We start from the raw sequence: 15286 nt of genomic DNA on the forward strand, positions 1-15286 counted from the left end.
ACACGAAGAACTTTTATAGTTATATTAGGAAAAAGAGGGTGGTCAGGAGCAGTGTTGGCCCCTTAAAAACTGAAAGTGGTGATGTTGTCATTGACAATGGGGAAATGGCGGACGTGTTGAACAATTACTTTGCATCAGTATTTACAGTACAAAAAGAGGATAGCATGCCGGAAATCCCAAGAAAACTAATATTGAATCGGGGACAGGGACTGAATAAAATTAACATAAGTAAAGCAACAGTAATGAAGAAAATAATAGCACTAAAGAGTGACAAATCCCCAGGACCAGATGGTTTCCATCCCAGGGTTTTAAAGGAAGTAGGTGAGCACATTGCAGATGCCCTAACTATAATCTTTCAAAGTTCTCTAGATTCAGGAACTGTCCCTCAAGATTGGAAAATTGCACATGTCACTCCGCTTTTTAAGAAAGGAGAGAGAGGGAAACCAGGGAATTAGAGTACAGTTAGCCTATCATCTGTTGTGGGGAAAATGCTGGAGTCTATAATTAAGGATAGGATGACTGAAGACCTTGAGAATTTTCAGTTAATCATTGAGAGCCAACATGGATTTGTGAAAGCTAGGTGGTGCCTGACAAACATGATTGAATTTTTTGAAGAGGTGACTAAAGTAGTGGACAGGGGAATGTCAATGGATGTTATTTATATGGACTTACAGAAGGCATTTGATAAAGTCCCACATAAGAGATTGTTAGCTATGATAGAAGCCCATGGAATCGAGGGAAAAGTATGGACTTGGTTAGGAAGTTGGCTGAGCGAAAGGCGACAGAGAGTAGGGATAATGGGTAGGTACTCACATTGGCAGGATGTGACTAGTGGAGTCCCGCAGGGATCTGTCTTGGGGCCTCAATTATTCACAATATTTATTAACGACTTAGATGAAGGCAGAGAAAGTCTCATATCTAAGTTTGCCGATGACACAAAGATTGGTGGTATTGTAAGCAGTGTAGATGAAAACATAAAATTACAAAGCGATACTGATAGATTAGGTGAATGGGCAAAACTGTGGCAGATGGAATTCAATGTAGACAGATGTGAGGTCATCCACTTTGGATCAAAAAAGGATAGAACAGGGTACTTTCTAAATGGTAAAAAGTTAAAAACAGTGAATGTCCAAAGGGACTTAGGGGTTCAGGTACACAGATCATTGAAGTGTCATGAACAGGTGCAGAAAATAATCAATAAGGCTAATGGAGTGCTGGCCTTTATATCTAGAGGACTGGAGTACAAGGGGGCAGAAGTTATGCTGCAGCTATACAAAGCCCTGGTTAGACCACACCTGGACTACTGTGAGCAGTTCTGGGCACCGCACCTTCGGAAGGATATATTGGCCTTGGAAGGGAGTGCAGCGTAGGTTTACTAGAATGATACCCGGACTTCAAGGGTTAAGATACGAGGAGAGATTACACAAATTGGGGTTGTATTCTCTAGAGTTTCGAAGGTTAAGGGGTGATCTGATCGAAGTTTATAAGATATTAAGGGGAACAGATAAGGTGGATAGAGAGAAACTATTTCCGCTGTTTGGGGATTCTGGGAGTAGGGGGCACAGTCTAAAAATTAGAGCCAGACCTTTCAGGAGTGAGATTAGAAAACATTTCTACACACAAAAGGTGGTAGAAGTTTGGAACTCTCTTCCGCAAACGGCAATTGATACTAGCGCAATTGCTAAATTTAAATGTGAGATAGATAGCTTTTTGGCAACCAAAGTTATTAAGGGATATGGGCCAAAGACAGGTATATGGAGTTAGATCACAGATCAGCCATGATCTTATCAAATGGCAGAGCAGGCACGAGGGGCTGAATGGCCTACTCCTGTTCCTATGTTCCTACGTTCCTATGACGGCAGATTTGAAGGCGAGGGGTACAGTATCTGAGAAGAGGGAACCATCAATAACATCAGCTAACATGGGGGCCAGGAAGGGAAGTTTTAGTCAGCAGTTTAGTGGGAATAGGGGTGAGTGAGGAAGAGGTGGGTCTCATGGTCAAATTGAGCTTGGAGAGGGCATGAGGGGAGAAAGGAGAGAAATTAGAGAAAGATGTGAGTTCAGGGCTATGGCAGGGGGGAACCTTAGGGGAAGTTTGTCTTGGTGGGCTTGGGGAAGGGAGGGAAGTGGCAGAGGAAGCTAAATTGATGGTCTCAATCTTAGTGACAAAGCAATCCATGAGCTCCTCGCACTTTTTATTGGCGGTGAGGGTGGAGGAGGCAAGGGAGAGGGGTTTAAGAGACAGTTTATAGTGGAGAAGTGAAGCCGGGGGTTATCTTTGAATTTGAGGATGATCCTGGAATTGTGAGCAATTTTGGCAGAGGAGAGCAGGACCTGATAGTGCTTTATGTGGTCCAGCCAGATCTGGTGATGAATGGCTAAACCAGTTGTCCGCCATAAACATTCAAGTCTGCGTCCCTTGGACTTAAGGGAGCAGAGACGAGGGCTGTACCAGGGGGATGAATGGGGTGAGAGAGAGTAATGGTTTTAATGGGGACAAGGGCATCAAAGGTGGTGGTGAGGGTGTGATTGAGCAGATCGGTAGCTGCGGAAATATCGTGGTGAATGGAGGGCCAAAGGCTAGACAGTTGGGAATTTGAAAGTGGCATTGTAAGTGACTTGGGGGAGAGTTTTTTTCAGAGGCGAATACAGAAGGAAGTGAGGTTGGGAGGGGGAAGAGGGATATGTGTGGAGTGGGATGCAAGGAAGTGATCAGAGATGGCGTGATGGGAGTAGAGAGGCCACGAGAGATGGCACGGTCAAGGGGGTGGCTGTGAATATGGGTAGGGGAGTTTATATAGAGGGAAAATAGGAGGGCAGTGAGCTCAGAGGAGAGAGAGCATAATGATTTCCCACACCTAATAGTTTATTTTTAAACTTCCATTGAATAATGGAAGTTAAATTAACCTCTCTGTTGTAAACTCTCATAATTCTCATTTTACATGTTTAAATCTTCTAACTTAAGACACTCAAAAGACCATGGAGGACCACAACTAAAGATGATATATAAAACTGGACTTTTTTCCCCAAAGATATTAATGCCAGATCTTGACTCACCACCTCAAATGCAAATAGAACGTGCTTGTAACTTGCATTCTGCCAGCAACACAGATCACAAGGATTTGCTTTCCATTTGTCATCTTCAATGTAGCCATTGGGTACCAGTTACAAGGTTGATGGTTTTTTTTTATACTCAGAAGATGATAAATATAATCAATTTTTGTTTCAATTGGCAAGTTTTGTGAAGTGAAGGAATAATGCATACTTTTATATAGATTGTGTAGTTTTCAGTCCAGTATTAGGACTTTTTTTTTGAAGATGTTTGTTTAAAAATGTATATTTCACAGGTGCTAAGGACATTAAGTAGGATTAATATGTTGCAAAGATTAGATAAAAAGTTAATCATTTTCTGAGTTGAATGTTTTCTGCTTGTTGGAATTCTCCAGACACCACTGCAGTAAAATGTCTGCACCAGGGGCTGTATTTGTATACGTGTGTGTTGTCCTGCTTTTAAGTGGAAGATGTCAAATAACTGAACCTATGAATGGTCCCAGTAAATCTGACATATTCCATGGTGCAGATCAATATGATTTCTCCATCGTTGTCCCAGGAGGTGGACAGGAATGTTTCTGGCAGTATGCACACCAAACAGGATATTTTTACTTCAGTTACGAGGTAGGATCATGCATTGTTTTTTCCTCTAAGTCACATCACTGCTTATAAATAAAATGGAAAGTTGAAAATAAATTTTAAGAATTCGAGGGACAGATAAATATTTCAACATGTTACAATTTAATATTGGGAATGGAGATTACCTGAATCTATAGTTGTGATTTTTAACTTATATTCTAAGTAGAAATACTTTTTAACTTACTGACAAATGAGAAATTCTCTGTCTCTGACTAACAAACAGCACTAATACATAGAAATACATAGAAGTTACAACATAAAGACACACCATTTGGCCCAACCAGTTTGTGTCAGCATTTACCCTCCATGCGAGTAAATAGTTTGAATCACATTTACATACCCTGTTCCAATATTCCTTCAACTCCTTTTCCTTCATCCACCTACCCAATCTAACATTGAATGTTGACAGTTTCTCCATCAACCACTAACCCTGGACGTGAATTCCATATCCTCACAACTCTTGTGCGATGAAGTTTCTCTTGGCCTTTGTTCTAAATCTCTTACATTTAATCTTGTATCTATATTGCTCGTTCTTGACCCCTCTACTATGGAAACAATCTGTTTCTATCTACCTTGTCCCATTCTTTCATTATTGTAAACATTTCCATTATATAACCCTGTAATTTGCGTTGTTCTAACAAAAAAAGACACAATTTTTCAACTATTTCTTTGTATTTGTATTTACTTATGTCACAATTGGGATGTTACTGTTTTCTTTTAAATAGTTGACAACCACCCAATTATCATTATGTGAAGAGAAATACAATTCCTCTGGATCCATAGATTGAAATCTTTTTGCTAATTTTCTCACCAAGGGTCTTCATAGCATCAGCTGGCTATGTAAAGTTATGAATGAGAGTTAGAAAGAACAAAGCAACTGTCAATAAGCCAATTTGTGAAGTAAAAGCACCTAGGTTGGATAAATGATGAACTCAGGATGCAAGATCTCTGGATTTGCATTAAGCATTTAAATGGCAGCTTAATGAAAAAGGGTAGTGTGGAAGACCACAAATACCCTGACAAAGCAATTGGGTCACTCGATAATGATCAGAAACAGGAACCTTGTCTGATAATTCTCCTTGCTAATCCTTGGCATCCAGGATAATTGTAGCAACTCTATAGCCACTCCAGATGTGATTAGCTAACTCAGCACAGACTGGGATCAAACCTTGACATCCCTGGTCTTTATGGCTTAGCTGCTTACTGGTTAAATTTGCTGAGCTATAGGGCAAGCTAGGTTCACCAGATCACAAGGTAGATTTGGATAAAGAAGGCCCGTCTGGCCATTTATCCTTTCAGAATACCAACCTAAATGTCTCCCATTATTGCAACTGACTTTTTCATTAAATTAGTACAGTGACCTGGTTTCATCCGCCTTGTTTGGCAGACCATTCTAGTTGTTGATTATTTGCTGCATCAAATAAATACTTCTTGATGCCTGCCCCAATGTTGCCCTTCACAATCTTGAATCTATTCTCTCTGGTTCTTCTGCCTATGCGTATCCAGATTCTGAGAGTATGACTATGTCAGGCTGTTGCTTGACTAGTCTGTGGGATAGCTCTCCCAACTTTGGCACCAGTCCCCATGTGTTAGTGAGGAGGACTTTGCAGGGTCGATTGATTCGGGTGTGCCTTCCTCGTGTCCTGATTGGATGCTTAGGTCACAGCTAAGTGGTCGGGCTGGTTCTATTCTTGTTATTCTTTGTGGTAGTTTGATACAACTGAGTGGCTTGCTAGGCCACTTCAGAGAGCTGTTAAGAGTCAACCACGTTGGTGTGGGACTGGAGTCACGTATAGGCCAGACCAGGTAAGGATGACAGGTTTCCTTCCCTAAAGGACAGCAGTGAACCAGTTGCGTTTTTACAAAAAAATGAAATATTCATGATCACTTTTACTGATACCGGCTTTTTATTTCCAGACTTCTTTAAAAACTGAATTCAAATTCTCGAAATGTCATGGTGGGTTTTGAACTCATGTTCTTTATTAATCAAGGCCTCTGTATTATTAGTCCAGTAATATAACCACTACACTAACAACTTTATTTATTTACATTTTGCATTTTAAAAAAAATTGTACTGGTTTTCCTCAGCATAAAGTGGAATTTTCTATGCATTGACCTGCAAATAGGTTGATTGCAGATCAATTGAGATCTGTCCATAGTTACACATTAATGCACAACTGCACATATATTATTGAAGGATATTGACTACTCATGAATGTTATAAGCAGCATTATCTCGATATATAATAGTTCATTTTATTTGTTTGAAACATCTCCCTAAAATCTAATTCCTAGGTTCAGTGGGTGATGGGATTACAGAAAGACAGAGCTATCATTGCCACAGTTAATGCACCCAATGGACACTTGATCGATACATCCAGTGAGGCAAGTGGCCAAATCAACTTCAAAACAAATGAATCAGGTATGTACTGTCAGCTTATTTCAAGCAATAGTACTAGTGAGGAGTTGGTGATTGTGCTGTTGAAATTTGTCTTTTGTACTTTTGTAACATTATTATGCCATTGCCACATAATGTAGGAACTTGTGAGACTGAATATTCCATTCTGTGACAGGGTAAGGTGGTGATCTAATGTGTTATACCATGGAGTGATACACTTCTAGGTATCCTGCTCAAAAATATTAACAGAGACCTGGGGAAGGACAGCCCAGGCTACCCTACTGGGAGTGAGGAGATTTTTTTAAAAAAAAGGAAAACAAAATAGTGGGAGGGAAAAGGAAAGACTCAAATTTACATTAGTTCGAAATGACCATTTTCTTACTTTTACAAATTTGGTTCTGCTGTTGATACATTCTTCGGTTCAGTGGTATCATTTGATCCCATAAGCAGTCTGAGCACCTTGCCTTTGTGGGAGTTGACTCGCACTGCCCTGTATCTATATGTATGATAGCGTAACATGGAATTGTAACTTATGACCGGAACTGGATGTTCATGTGTTTCGCGTATGCACTGCTTTAATCTCTCAGAAAGTGGACGGAGTAAGCACTTGGTAAGACGGGGCCTGATGTGAATTGATTAGTGGCTTTATTTTACAGTGAGTGAACATACAGAGCAACAGTTATGTTTGCATTTACTTGGTTGAATGGGTGGAATGTCTCTTCACATCATAATGCAAAAACAGTGAGCGTGCTGCACTTCCCACATTAGTGGGTCATCTGGCTTGATTTAAACAAACTAATTTCTAGCTCCCCTACATTGTATACTTCTCATAGCCTTTCAGTACCTGACTGCCTCACAGCATTCTGTTTCAAACAAAACCTGCCTGTTTGTGTCTATCCCTTGCTTCTCACAGAAAACAGGATCAAAGACTTGCCAAAACAATGGATGTGAGGAGCGTTTTGATTGCTGAGGCAAGCTAATAAGTCTTATTATTCACAGTCTGTAAGGAAACATCAAAGCTAGCTCATTAGCATCTTAACTACCAGTTGGAAATTTTGCTAGCACATTTTGATTCACTATTCCAAGTGTTCCTTTATGTCTGGGTTTCAATGAAATTATCTGGCCCGTATCATCATTTCAAAGTCTTCCACTCTGCATCATCACTCCTGAATGATGAAGTGCTAGTTTTTGCTTTCATTGTATAAATGCTGTATATGCTTTGAAAATTACCGATGCTAGATATTGTAGCTCTTTTTGATGTGCAGCAGGGAAAAACCTTCTCTTACTCATCGATTCCAGAGCTATACTGACCACTGGACTTAATTAGATGTCATGATGGGAGGTTTAATGTATTATAGGTATAAGTTTTGATCGACCAAATAGTCATTTATCATCCAATGAAATGTTTGGCACTGAGGGCAGCTTCATATTTTTCCCTTGGATTATTCAATGGTCGTGGATATAGGGAATATTGGGAGGCCTGGACTGATTTATTTTAGAAGAGTGAGCATGTCTAGATTATACAGGTAAAAGGGATGCACTTTCAGCTTTTCTGCTCTGTATTACCAGTGAGATTGATGTGTCCACCCTTTACAGTGGCTGGGGTCAAATTTATGAGACATTGGGGGTGATTTTAAACCCCAAGAACGAGCGGGTTAGGGGTGGGTGGGAGTTGAAAATAATTGTTTTTTTGGGTCGTAACCGCAAAATTTTTGGACTTTGCATTCCCAATGGGAAGCCTGTACTTTTATGCGTCGATGTTAAACCCGGAAATAAAGCCGGGTTGCGGTCGTGACCCAAAAAACAACTATTTTCAACTCCCACCTGCCCCCAACCCACCCATTTTTGGAGTTTAAAATCAGTCCCATTGTGTCCATCCCCATTGCCTGTAGCTGCACCTTAATGTTATAAAAACATAGGAAATAGGAACAGGAGTAGGCCATTTAGCCCCTCGAGCCTGTTCCGCCATTCAGTGAGATCATGGCTGATATGTGACCTAACTCCATAAACACGCCTTAGACCCAGATCACTTAATACCTTTGGTTAACAAAAATCTATCGATCTTAAATTTAAAATTAACAGTTGAGCTGGCATCAACTGCCGATTGCGGAAGAGAGTTCCAAACATCTACCACACTTTGTGTGTTGAAGTGTTTCCTAACTTTACTCCTGGAAGTCCTGGCTCTAATTTTTAGGCCATGTCCCCTAGTTCGAGACTCCCCAACCAGCGAAAATAGTTTCTCTCTATCTACCCTATCAGTTCCCCTTAATATCTTGAAAACTTCGATCAAATCACCCCTTAATCTTCTAAATTCCAGGGAATACAACCCTAGTTTGTGTAATCTTGTCTCGTAACTTAACACTTGGAGTCCAGGTATCATTCTAGTAAATCTCCGCTGTATTCCCTCCCAGGCCAATATATCCTTCCGAAGGTGCAGTGCCCAGAACTGAACACAGTACTCCAGATGTGGTCTAACCAGGGCTTTATATACCTGTAGCATAACTTCTACCCCCTTGTAGTCTCGTACTCCAGATATAAAGGCCAGCATTCCATTAGCCTTTTTGATTATTTTCTGTACCTGTCCATGACATTTTAATGATCTATGTACATGGACTCCTAAGTCTCTTTGGACCTCCACTGTTTCGGGCTTTTCACCATTTAGAAAGTACTCTGATCTATCCTTTTTAGGTCCAAAGTGGATGACCTCACACTTGCCTATATTGAAATCCATTTGCCACAGTTTTGCCCATTCAATTAATCTATTAATATCTCTCTGCAATTTTATACTTCCATTTACATTGCTTACAAGGCTGCCTATCTTTGTGTCATCGGCAAACTTTTATATGTGACTCTCTATCCTCTCATTTAAGTTGGTAATAAATATAGTGAATAGTTAAGGTCCCAACACAGGTCCCTGTGGGACACCTCTAGTCACATCCTACCAGTTTGAGTACCTATCCATTATCCTTACTCTCTGTCTCTTGCCGCTCAGCCAATTCCCTAACCAGGTCAATCATTTGCCCTCGATTCCATAAGCTTCGACTTTAGCTAACAGTCTCTTATGAGGGACTTTACCGAATGCCTTCTGGAAGTCCGTATAAACAACATCCATAGGCATTCCCGTGTCCACTACTTTAGTCACCGCTTCAAAAAATTCAGTCTGTTTCGTCAGGCATGACCTATCCGTTACAAATCCACGTTGGTTCTCTCTGATGAACTGAAAATTTTCAAGGTGTTCAGTCACTCTATCCTTAATTATAGACTCTAGTAGTTTCTGGACGACAGATGTTAGACTAGCTGGTCTATAATTCCCCGGTTTCCCTCTCTCACCTTTCTTAAATAGCGGAGTGACATGTGCAATTTTCCAATCTAAAGGAACGATTCTTGAATCGAGAGAACTTGGAAGCTATGTCACTTAATGCCGGGCTGGTTTCTTAGCCTCCACCCTCCTTAAACTGTAGCGCATCCAAAACTCTGTTGCCCATATCCCATCCTGCACCAAGTCCCATTCACCCATCACCCCTGTCCTCGATGAATTACATTTGCTCTCAGCCCCTCAATGCCACGAACTAAAAATTCTTATTCTCATGTTTAAATCCCTTCATTACCTCGCCCTTCCTTATCTCTGTAACATCCTCCAGCTCTACAACTCTCTCTAACTCTCCATTCCCCCGATTCTGGCCTCGTGCATCAACCGCTCCCTTCGCTCTGTCATTGACGGCTGTGCCTTTAGCTGCCTAAGCCCCATGTTTTGGAATTCCCTCTCTAAACTTGTCCATCTGTCCACCTCTCTCTCCTCCTTTAAGACCCTCCTTAAAACCTACCTCTTTTACCAAGTTTTTGGTAACTCATCCTAATATCACCTTCTTTCACTTAGCTTTTATTATTTTCTGTTTACTCCTCTGTGAAGCGCCTTGGGATGGTTTTCTATGTATGAATGCAAGTGGTTGCTGTTAATAATACAGAAAATGTTTGAAAATGGTTAAAACAATATTACATTTTATGAACTGTTATATTTTGTTTTTTTTTCAGGTTTTTATCAACTTTGTTTGAGCAACGTTTTGTCACACTTTGGATCAAAGCAAATCTTTATCAGTTTTGGAGTTTACTATGACGGTTCTGGTGAGAAAAAAGCAGAAAATAAAGGAAAAGTTCAACTGAATGACACTGTTTCTGCTATTCGGGTGAGAAACATTGATCAGATTAAGATGTCCTGCAGATTTAGTACCGTTTTACTCCTTCTCCCTTCCGTTTTACTCCTTCTCCTTTCCCCTTCCCTTCGAATCACCGAGATGCTATTGTGGTCTGATCTGTTCTTTTCCCTTATGATAGTTATACCTACTCCGTGGTATAACTATCATAAGCAGTAACACTGTGCTAATTAGAACAACTTCAAGATAACAGGCATTAGATTTGCAAACATTGGTGAAGGGGCATTCATTACAAATGGGAAAGCCCAGCATTTTTATGTTGAGAAAGAGCCTTGGTGCCCTCATTGTCTACTTTGGCTATTTCAGCCAATACTTAAACTAGAAATTGGTAGGTTGCATTAACCCTTTTTAGGTAAACCGTTGGATAAAAATGCATTGGTTGCACATTTAGCCTTCAGTATCTTATTCCACACATGCCAACCTAGAAAACTAGCAAAAGTTGACACAGCCCCAAAAAGCTGCCAACTCCAGAACGGCTCTAACACAAAAACAAATAGTTACATGAGCTTTGTAACTTAAACTTTAGGACTACACTACATGTATTGGAGAACACAAAAATGTAAGTAAATGAAGGCAGGGGCATTCTCCCTCAAAAAAAAAATTTTTTTCCATTAAAGTTATACATTTTGGTTCATTTTAATCTCTAGTATACTTCACAATTAATAGATTATTAACTTAAAAATGGAAAACAAAGTGGGATTTGGATTTTCAACAAACCAATCAGATTGCATTTTTCCAAAAGTTATTTATCATTCACTGTCCTACATCCAATCCCCCCCAAACATCCAAGTTTAGAAAAGAACAATGCTCCCTCGCACCCACTTCACAGAGACATTATATTTGTCCAACCGCCCACACTTTCACAGAGACACTCTCTTCACCTCTAACCTTAACCCTCCCTCCCAGTTCATAAGAACTTAAGAACATAAGAAATAGGAGCAGGAGTAGGCCAATCGGCCCCTCGAGCCTGCTCCGCCATTCAATAAGATCATGGCTGATCTGATCCTAATCTCAAATCTAAATTCATGTCCAATTTCCTGCCCGCTCCCCGTAACCCCCAATTCCCTTTACTTCTAGGAAACTGTCTATTTCTGTTTTAAATTTATTTAATGATGTAGCTTCCACAGCTTCCTGGGGCAGCAAATTCCACAGACCTACTACCCTTTGAGTGAAGAAGTTTCTCCTCATCTCAGTTTTGAAAGAGCAGCCCCTTATTCTAAGATTATGCCCCCTAGTTCTAATTTCACCCATCCTTGGGAACATCCTTACCGCATCCACCCGATCAAGCCCCTTCACAATCTTATATGTTTCAATAAGATCGCCTCTCATTCTTCTGAACTCCAATGAGTAGAGTCCCAATCTACTCAACCTCTCCTCATATGTCCGTCCCCTCATCCCCGGGATTAACCGAGTGAACCTTCTTTGTACTGCCTCGAGAGCAAGTATGTCTTTTCTTAAGTACGGAGACCAAAACTGTATGCAGTATTCCAGGTGCGGTCTCACCAATACCTTATATAACTGCAGCAATACCTCCCTGTTTTTATATTCTATCCCCCGAGCAATAAAAGCCAACATTCCGTTGGTCTTCTTGATCACCTGCTGCACCTGCATACTAACTTTTTGATCTTCTTGCACTAGGACCCCCAGATCCCTTTGTACTGCAGTACTTTCCAGTTTCTCGCCATTAAGATAATAACTTGGTCTCTGATTTTTCCTGCCAAAGTGCATAACCTCACATTTTCCAATATTGTATTGCATCTGCCAAATCTCCGCCCACTCACCCAGCCTGTCTATATCCCCCTGTAGGTTTTTTATGTCCTTCTCACTCTCCACTTTCCCTCCCATCTTTGTATCATACAGGCACTCTTCTCTCTCCTTCCTCAATTCAACCTGGCATTCATAGAATCATAGAAAGTTATGGCACAGAAGGAGGCCATTTGGCCCATCGTGTCCGTGCCTACCGAAAAAGAGCTATCCAGCTTAATCCCACTTTCCAGCACTTGATCCGTAGCCCTGTAGGTTACGGCACTTCAAGTCAACTATTTAAATGAGTTGAGGGTTTCTGCCTCTACACCCTTTCAGGCAGTGAGTTCCAGACCCCCACCACCCTCTGGGTGAAAAAAATTTCTCCTCGGCTCCTTTCTAATCTTTCTAATAATTACTCTCAATCTATGCCCCCTGGTCACTGATCCCTCTGCTAAGGGAAATAGGTCCTTCCTGTCCACTCTATCTAGTCCCGTCATAATTTTATATACCTCAATTAAATCTCCCCTCAGCCTCCTTTGTTCCAAAGAAAACAACCCCAGCCTACCCAATTTTTCTCATAGCTAAAATTCTCCAGCCCTGGCAACATCCTCATAAATCTCCTCTGTACCCTCTCTAGTGCAATCACATCTTTCCTGTAATGTGGTGACTGGAACTGTTCGCAGTACTCAAGCTGTGGTCTAACCAATATTATATACAGCTCCAGCATAACCTCCCTGCTCTTACATTCTATGCCTCGGCTAATAAAGGAAAGTATCCCGAATGCCTTTTTAACTACCTTATCTACCTGTCTTGCTACCTTCAGGGATCTGTGGACATGCACTTCAAGGTCCCTTTGTTCCTCTACACCTCTCATTTTCCTCCCATTTATTGTGTAATAAATTGTTCTCCCTTTCAACCCAATTAAGCTGGTACTGTTCTTCCACCCCTCATCTAAGCTGGTATTCTTCCCATTGATTTGAAACTCCGCACATGTGTATAAGTTGTTGGCATACACACGTGAGGACTACGTGTATTCACGCATGCGTACAATAAAATTCTGGGGAAAGGTTGCAAAATACTGATTTCTGAGGCCTGCTGCTAATACAATGACAGTGATGAAGGAACACTGACTATCAATGTGAAATGCTGATGGTTGGCATATATTAAGCTTCAGCAACACCTGTTGGAAGTGATAGAGCAGAATTCTATTACTAAACACGTGTTGCCTTGTGCCACTAATTTGAACATGGAAACAAACTTTTCTGAACCAAATTATTTAATAGATTAAAATCTGTGGTGCCTGATGATTCTCTTTCCCCTTCCAAAATAAACACTTAAAACCTGAAAAACTGATAACATATTTATACCCTAAAACTGCCATTAGTACAAAAACTTGCTTAAGAACGGCCTCAAAGAAAATGTCTTCCTCTTTCAGTAAAAATAGGATAAAAATAACATGATTTCTGTTTCATTACACTGATTGAGAAATGTAGGTAAATGTGGCAGATAATTTTCACTCAGCAAGATCCCACAAACAGCAATAAGAATGGTTAATTTATTTTTGGTGATGTTGATTGAAGGAAGGATGTTAGCACACCATAAGAGTTCTCTGCTTTTCGTTGATTCTTGCCATGAGTAATTTTAGTATCCATCTGACCACTGTAGAAACTTTAGTTTAATGTTTCATCCAAAGCACAGCACCTCTAACAATACAGTAGTCTCAGTATTGTACCGGGGTATAAGCCTTGGTTATGTGCTCAAGTCCTGAAAACCCACTACCTCCTGATTCAGAGGCAAGATTACTACCAACTGAGCCAAGCTGATTCTTCAGAAGGATATTTATGCCATATTTATGCTCTTAGTGGTGTAAATGTGACATGAACATCCCACTTGGGAGCCACTGAATCCAGAGCTTCTGTCTGCATCATCTCTGAGATCTAGTCAAGGTGGTAGTCTGGTGCCATTATAAAGTGTCATATTGGCTTCAACATAAAACAAGGCACTGACTCATTGACCTGTAATCCACTGCACATTGCAATGCATTAGAGCTGCTAATTATACCTATTTACTAGTGCAACTCTGCCCATTCAGGTCCATAGGCAAGGTGCCAAGAAATATGTGTGATGTGTGCATGGCCAGGGTACCTTAGCTTCTTCCAAGAACCACATCAGATGGGCAAGCCTGGATCACACATGTGCACATGCATTGCTACTCCAAATTATAGAGGAAACAGAAGCACCTAATTTTCTCCCTTCTCACCCGAAGATGCTGATTCTCAGTGGAAACCCAGCAGTCCTATCACACCCATTCTTCATCTGCGAGTCCAGGCACCGACTGTTGGTAGGCTATTTGCTAATGAAAGGCTCCACAGCTGAGCCTGAACCCCTAGTCATCTAACACTCACATAGATGCACTTTCTAGCCAGGGCCACCAGATAGCAATCAGATTTTTCCCCCCATCCCCACCCCAGAGATACTGAGGTAATGTCCCTGCTGTTGACTGCCTGAGACCAGCTAACTCAGCATAGACCAGGAACTAAGATGGTAGTTTCTAACAGGATTTGAGTCTTTATCTACTGTGTGTGTCTGCGCACACGCATGCACATTTTTATGTTACTACCTTATTATAATTTTCATATAGGTCTTCTTATCCATAGTGTCAATTATCATTTTTAAATATCATGTCCTGTGCCTAATTTAAAATTTCTCTTTCTCCCTCTCTCACAGGAGACTACTATCAAAGTGCATAACTACGTCTTCCATATGTGGAGATACTATAACTTTGCTAGAATGCACAAAGGAGCTGATTACTTCATTGTACTAGCAAACTATAACTATGTGAATTGGTGGTCATTTGCCCAGAGTGTTGTCATTGTTTTAGCTGGTGTTTCACAACTCTACTTTCTGAAGCGCCTGTTTGTTGTGAGAATCACCACTGCCAAAGAAAAACCCAGATGTTAGGCACAGTTATGTTCAAGGAAAGTAATGGTGTTAATATCATTGCATTATTAAAAATATTTATGAACAATTTTTAATCAAGCTTTATTCTTTCATCTGGTGTTCAGTTTGTCAAAGACCTGAAAGAGACAATTCATTCCTAGTTTAATTATTTTCCTTGAAGCCTTAACTACACCTACTATAGCTTCACAACACAATAAGGTTGATCTACCCACAAATACAAAAATATGCTAAATATGCCAGCCTGAAACTTGTGGATGTTCTTTAATCCCTTTAATAGGAATG

At 40.6% G+C, this 15286-nt stretch overlaps 1 protein-coding gene across 1 annotated transcript; it reads left to right on the forward strand.

The window, feature by feature from the left end:
- Nucleotides 1-515: 515 nt before the first annotated feature.
- tmed6 (transmembrane p24 trafficking protein 6) lies at nucleotides 516-15015 on the forward strand. The gene is made up of 5 exons (XM_067997582.1): nucleotides 516-580; nucleotides 3447-3675; nucleotides 5985-6111; nucleotides 10120-10271; nucleotides 14771-15015. Exons 1-5 carry the CDS (start codon nucleotides 516-518, stop codon nucleotides 15002-15004), a joined length of 807 nt encoding a protein of 268 aa, XP_067853683.1. The 3' UTR covers nucleotides 15005-15015.
- Nucleotides 15016-15286: the final 271 nt, after the last annotated feature.

The sequence above is a fragment of the Heptranchias perlo genome, chromosome 16 (assembly GCF_035084215.1).
Source record: "Heptranchias perlo isolate sHepPer1 chromosome 16, sHepPer1.hap1, whole genome shotgun sequence".
Lineage (NCBI taxonomy): Eukaryota > Metazoa > Chordata > Chondrichthyes > Hexanchiformes > Hexanchidae > Heptranchias > Heptranchias perlo.

Coding starts and splice junctions, on each gene's coding strand:
- tmed6 (XM_067997582.1), top strand. CDS start 516: ATGACTGAAGACCTTGAGAATTTTCAGTTAATCATTGAGAGCCAACAT. Junction 581..3,446: donor CATGGATTTGTGAAAGCTAG/GTGGTGCCTGAC, acceptor GGAATTCTCCAG/ACACCACTGCAGTAAAATGT. Junction 10,272..14,770: donor ACACTGTTTCTGCTATTCGG/GTGAGAAACATT, acceptor CCTCTCTCACAG/GAGACTACTATCAAAGTGCA.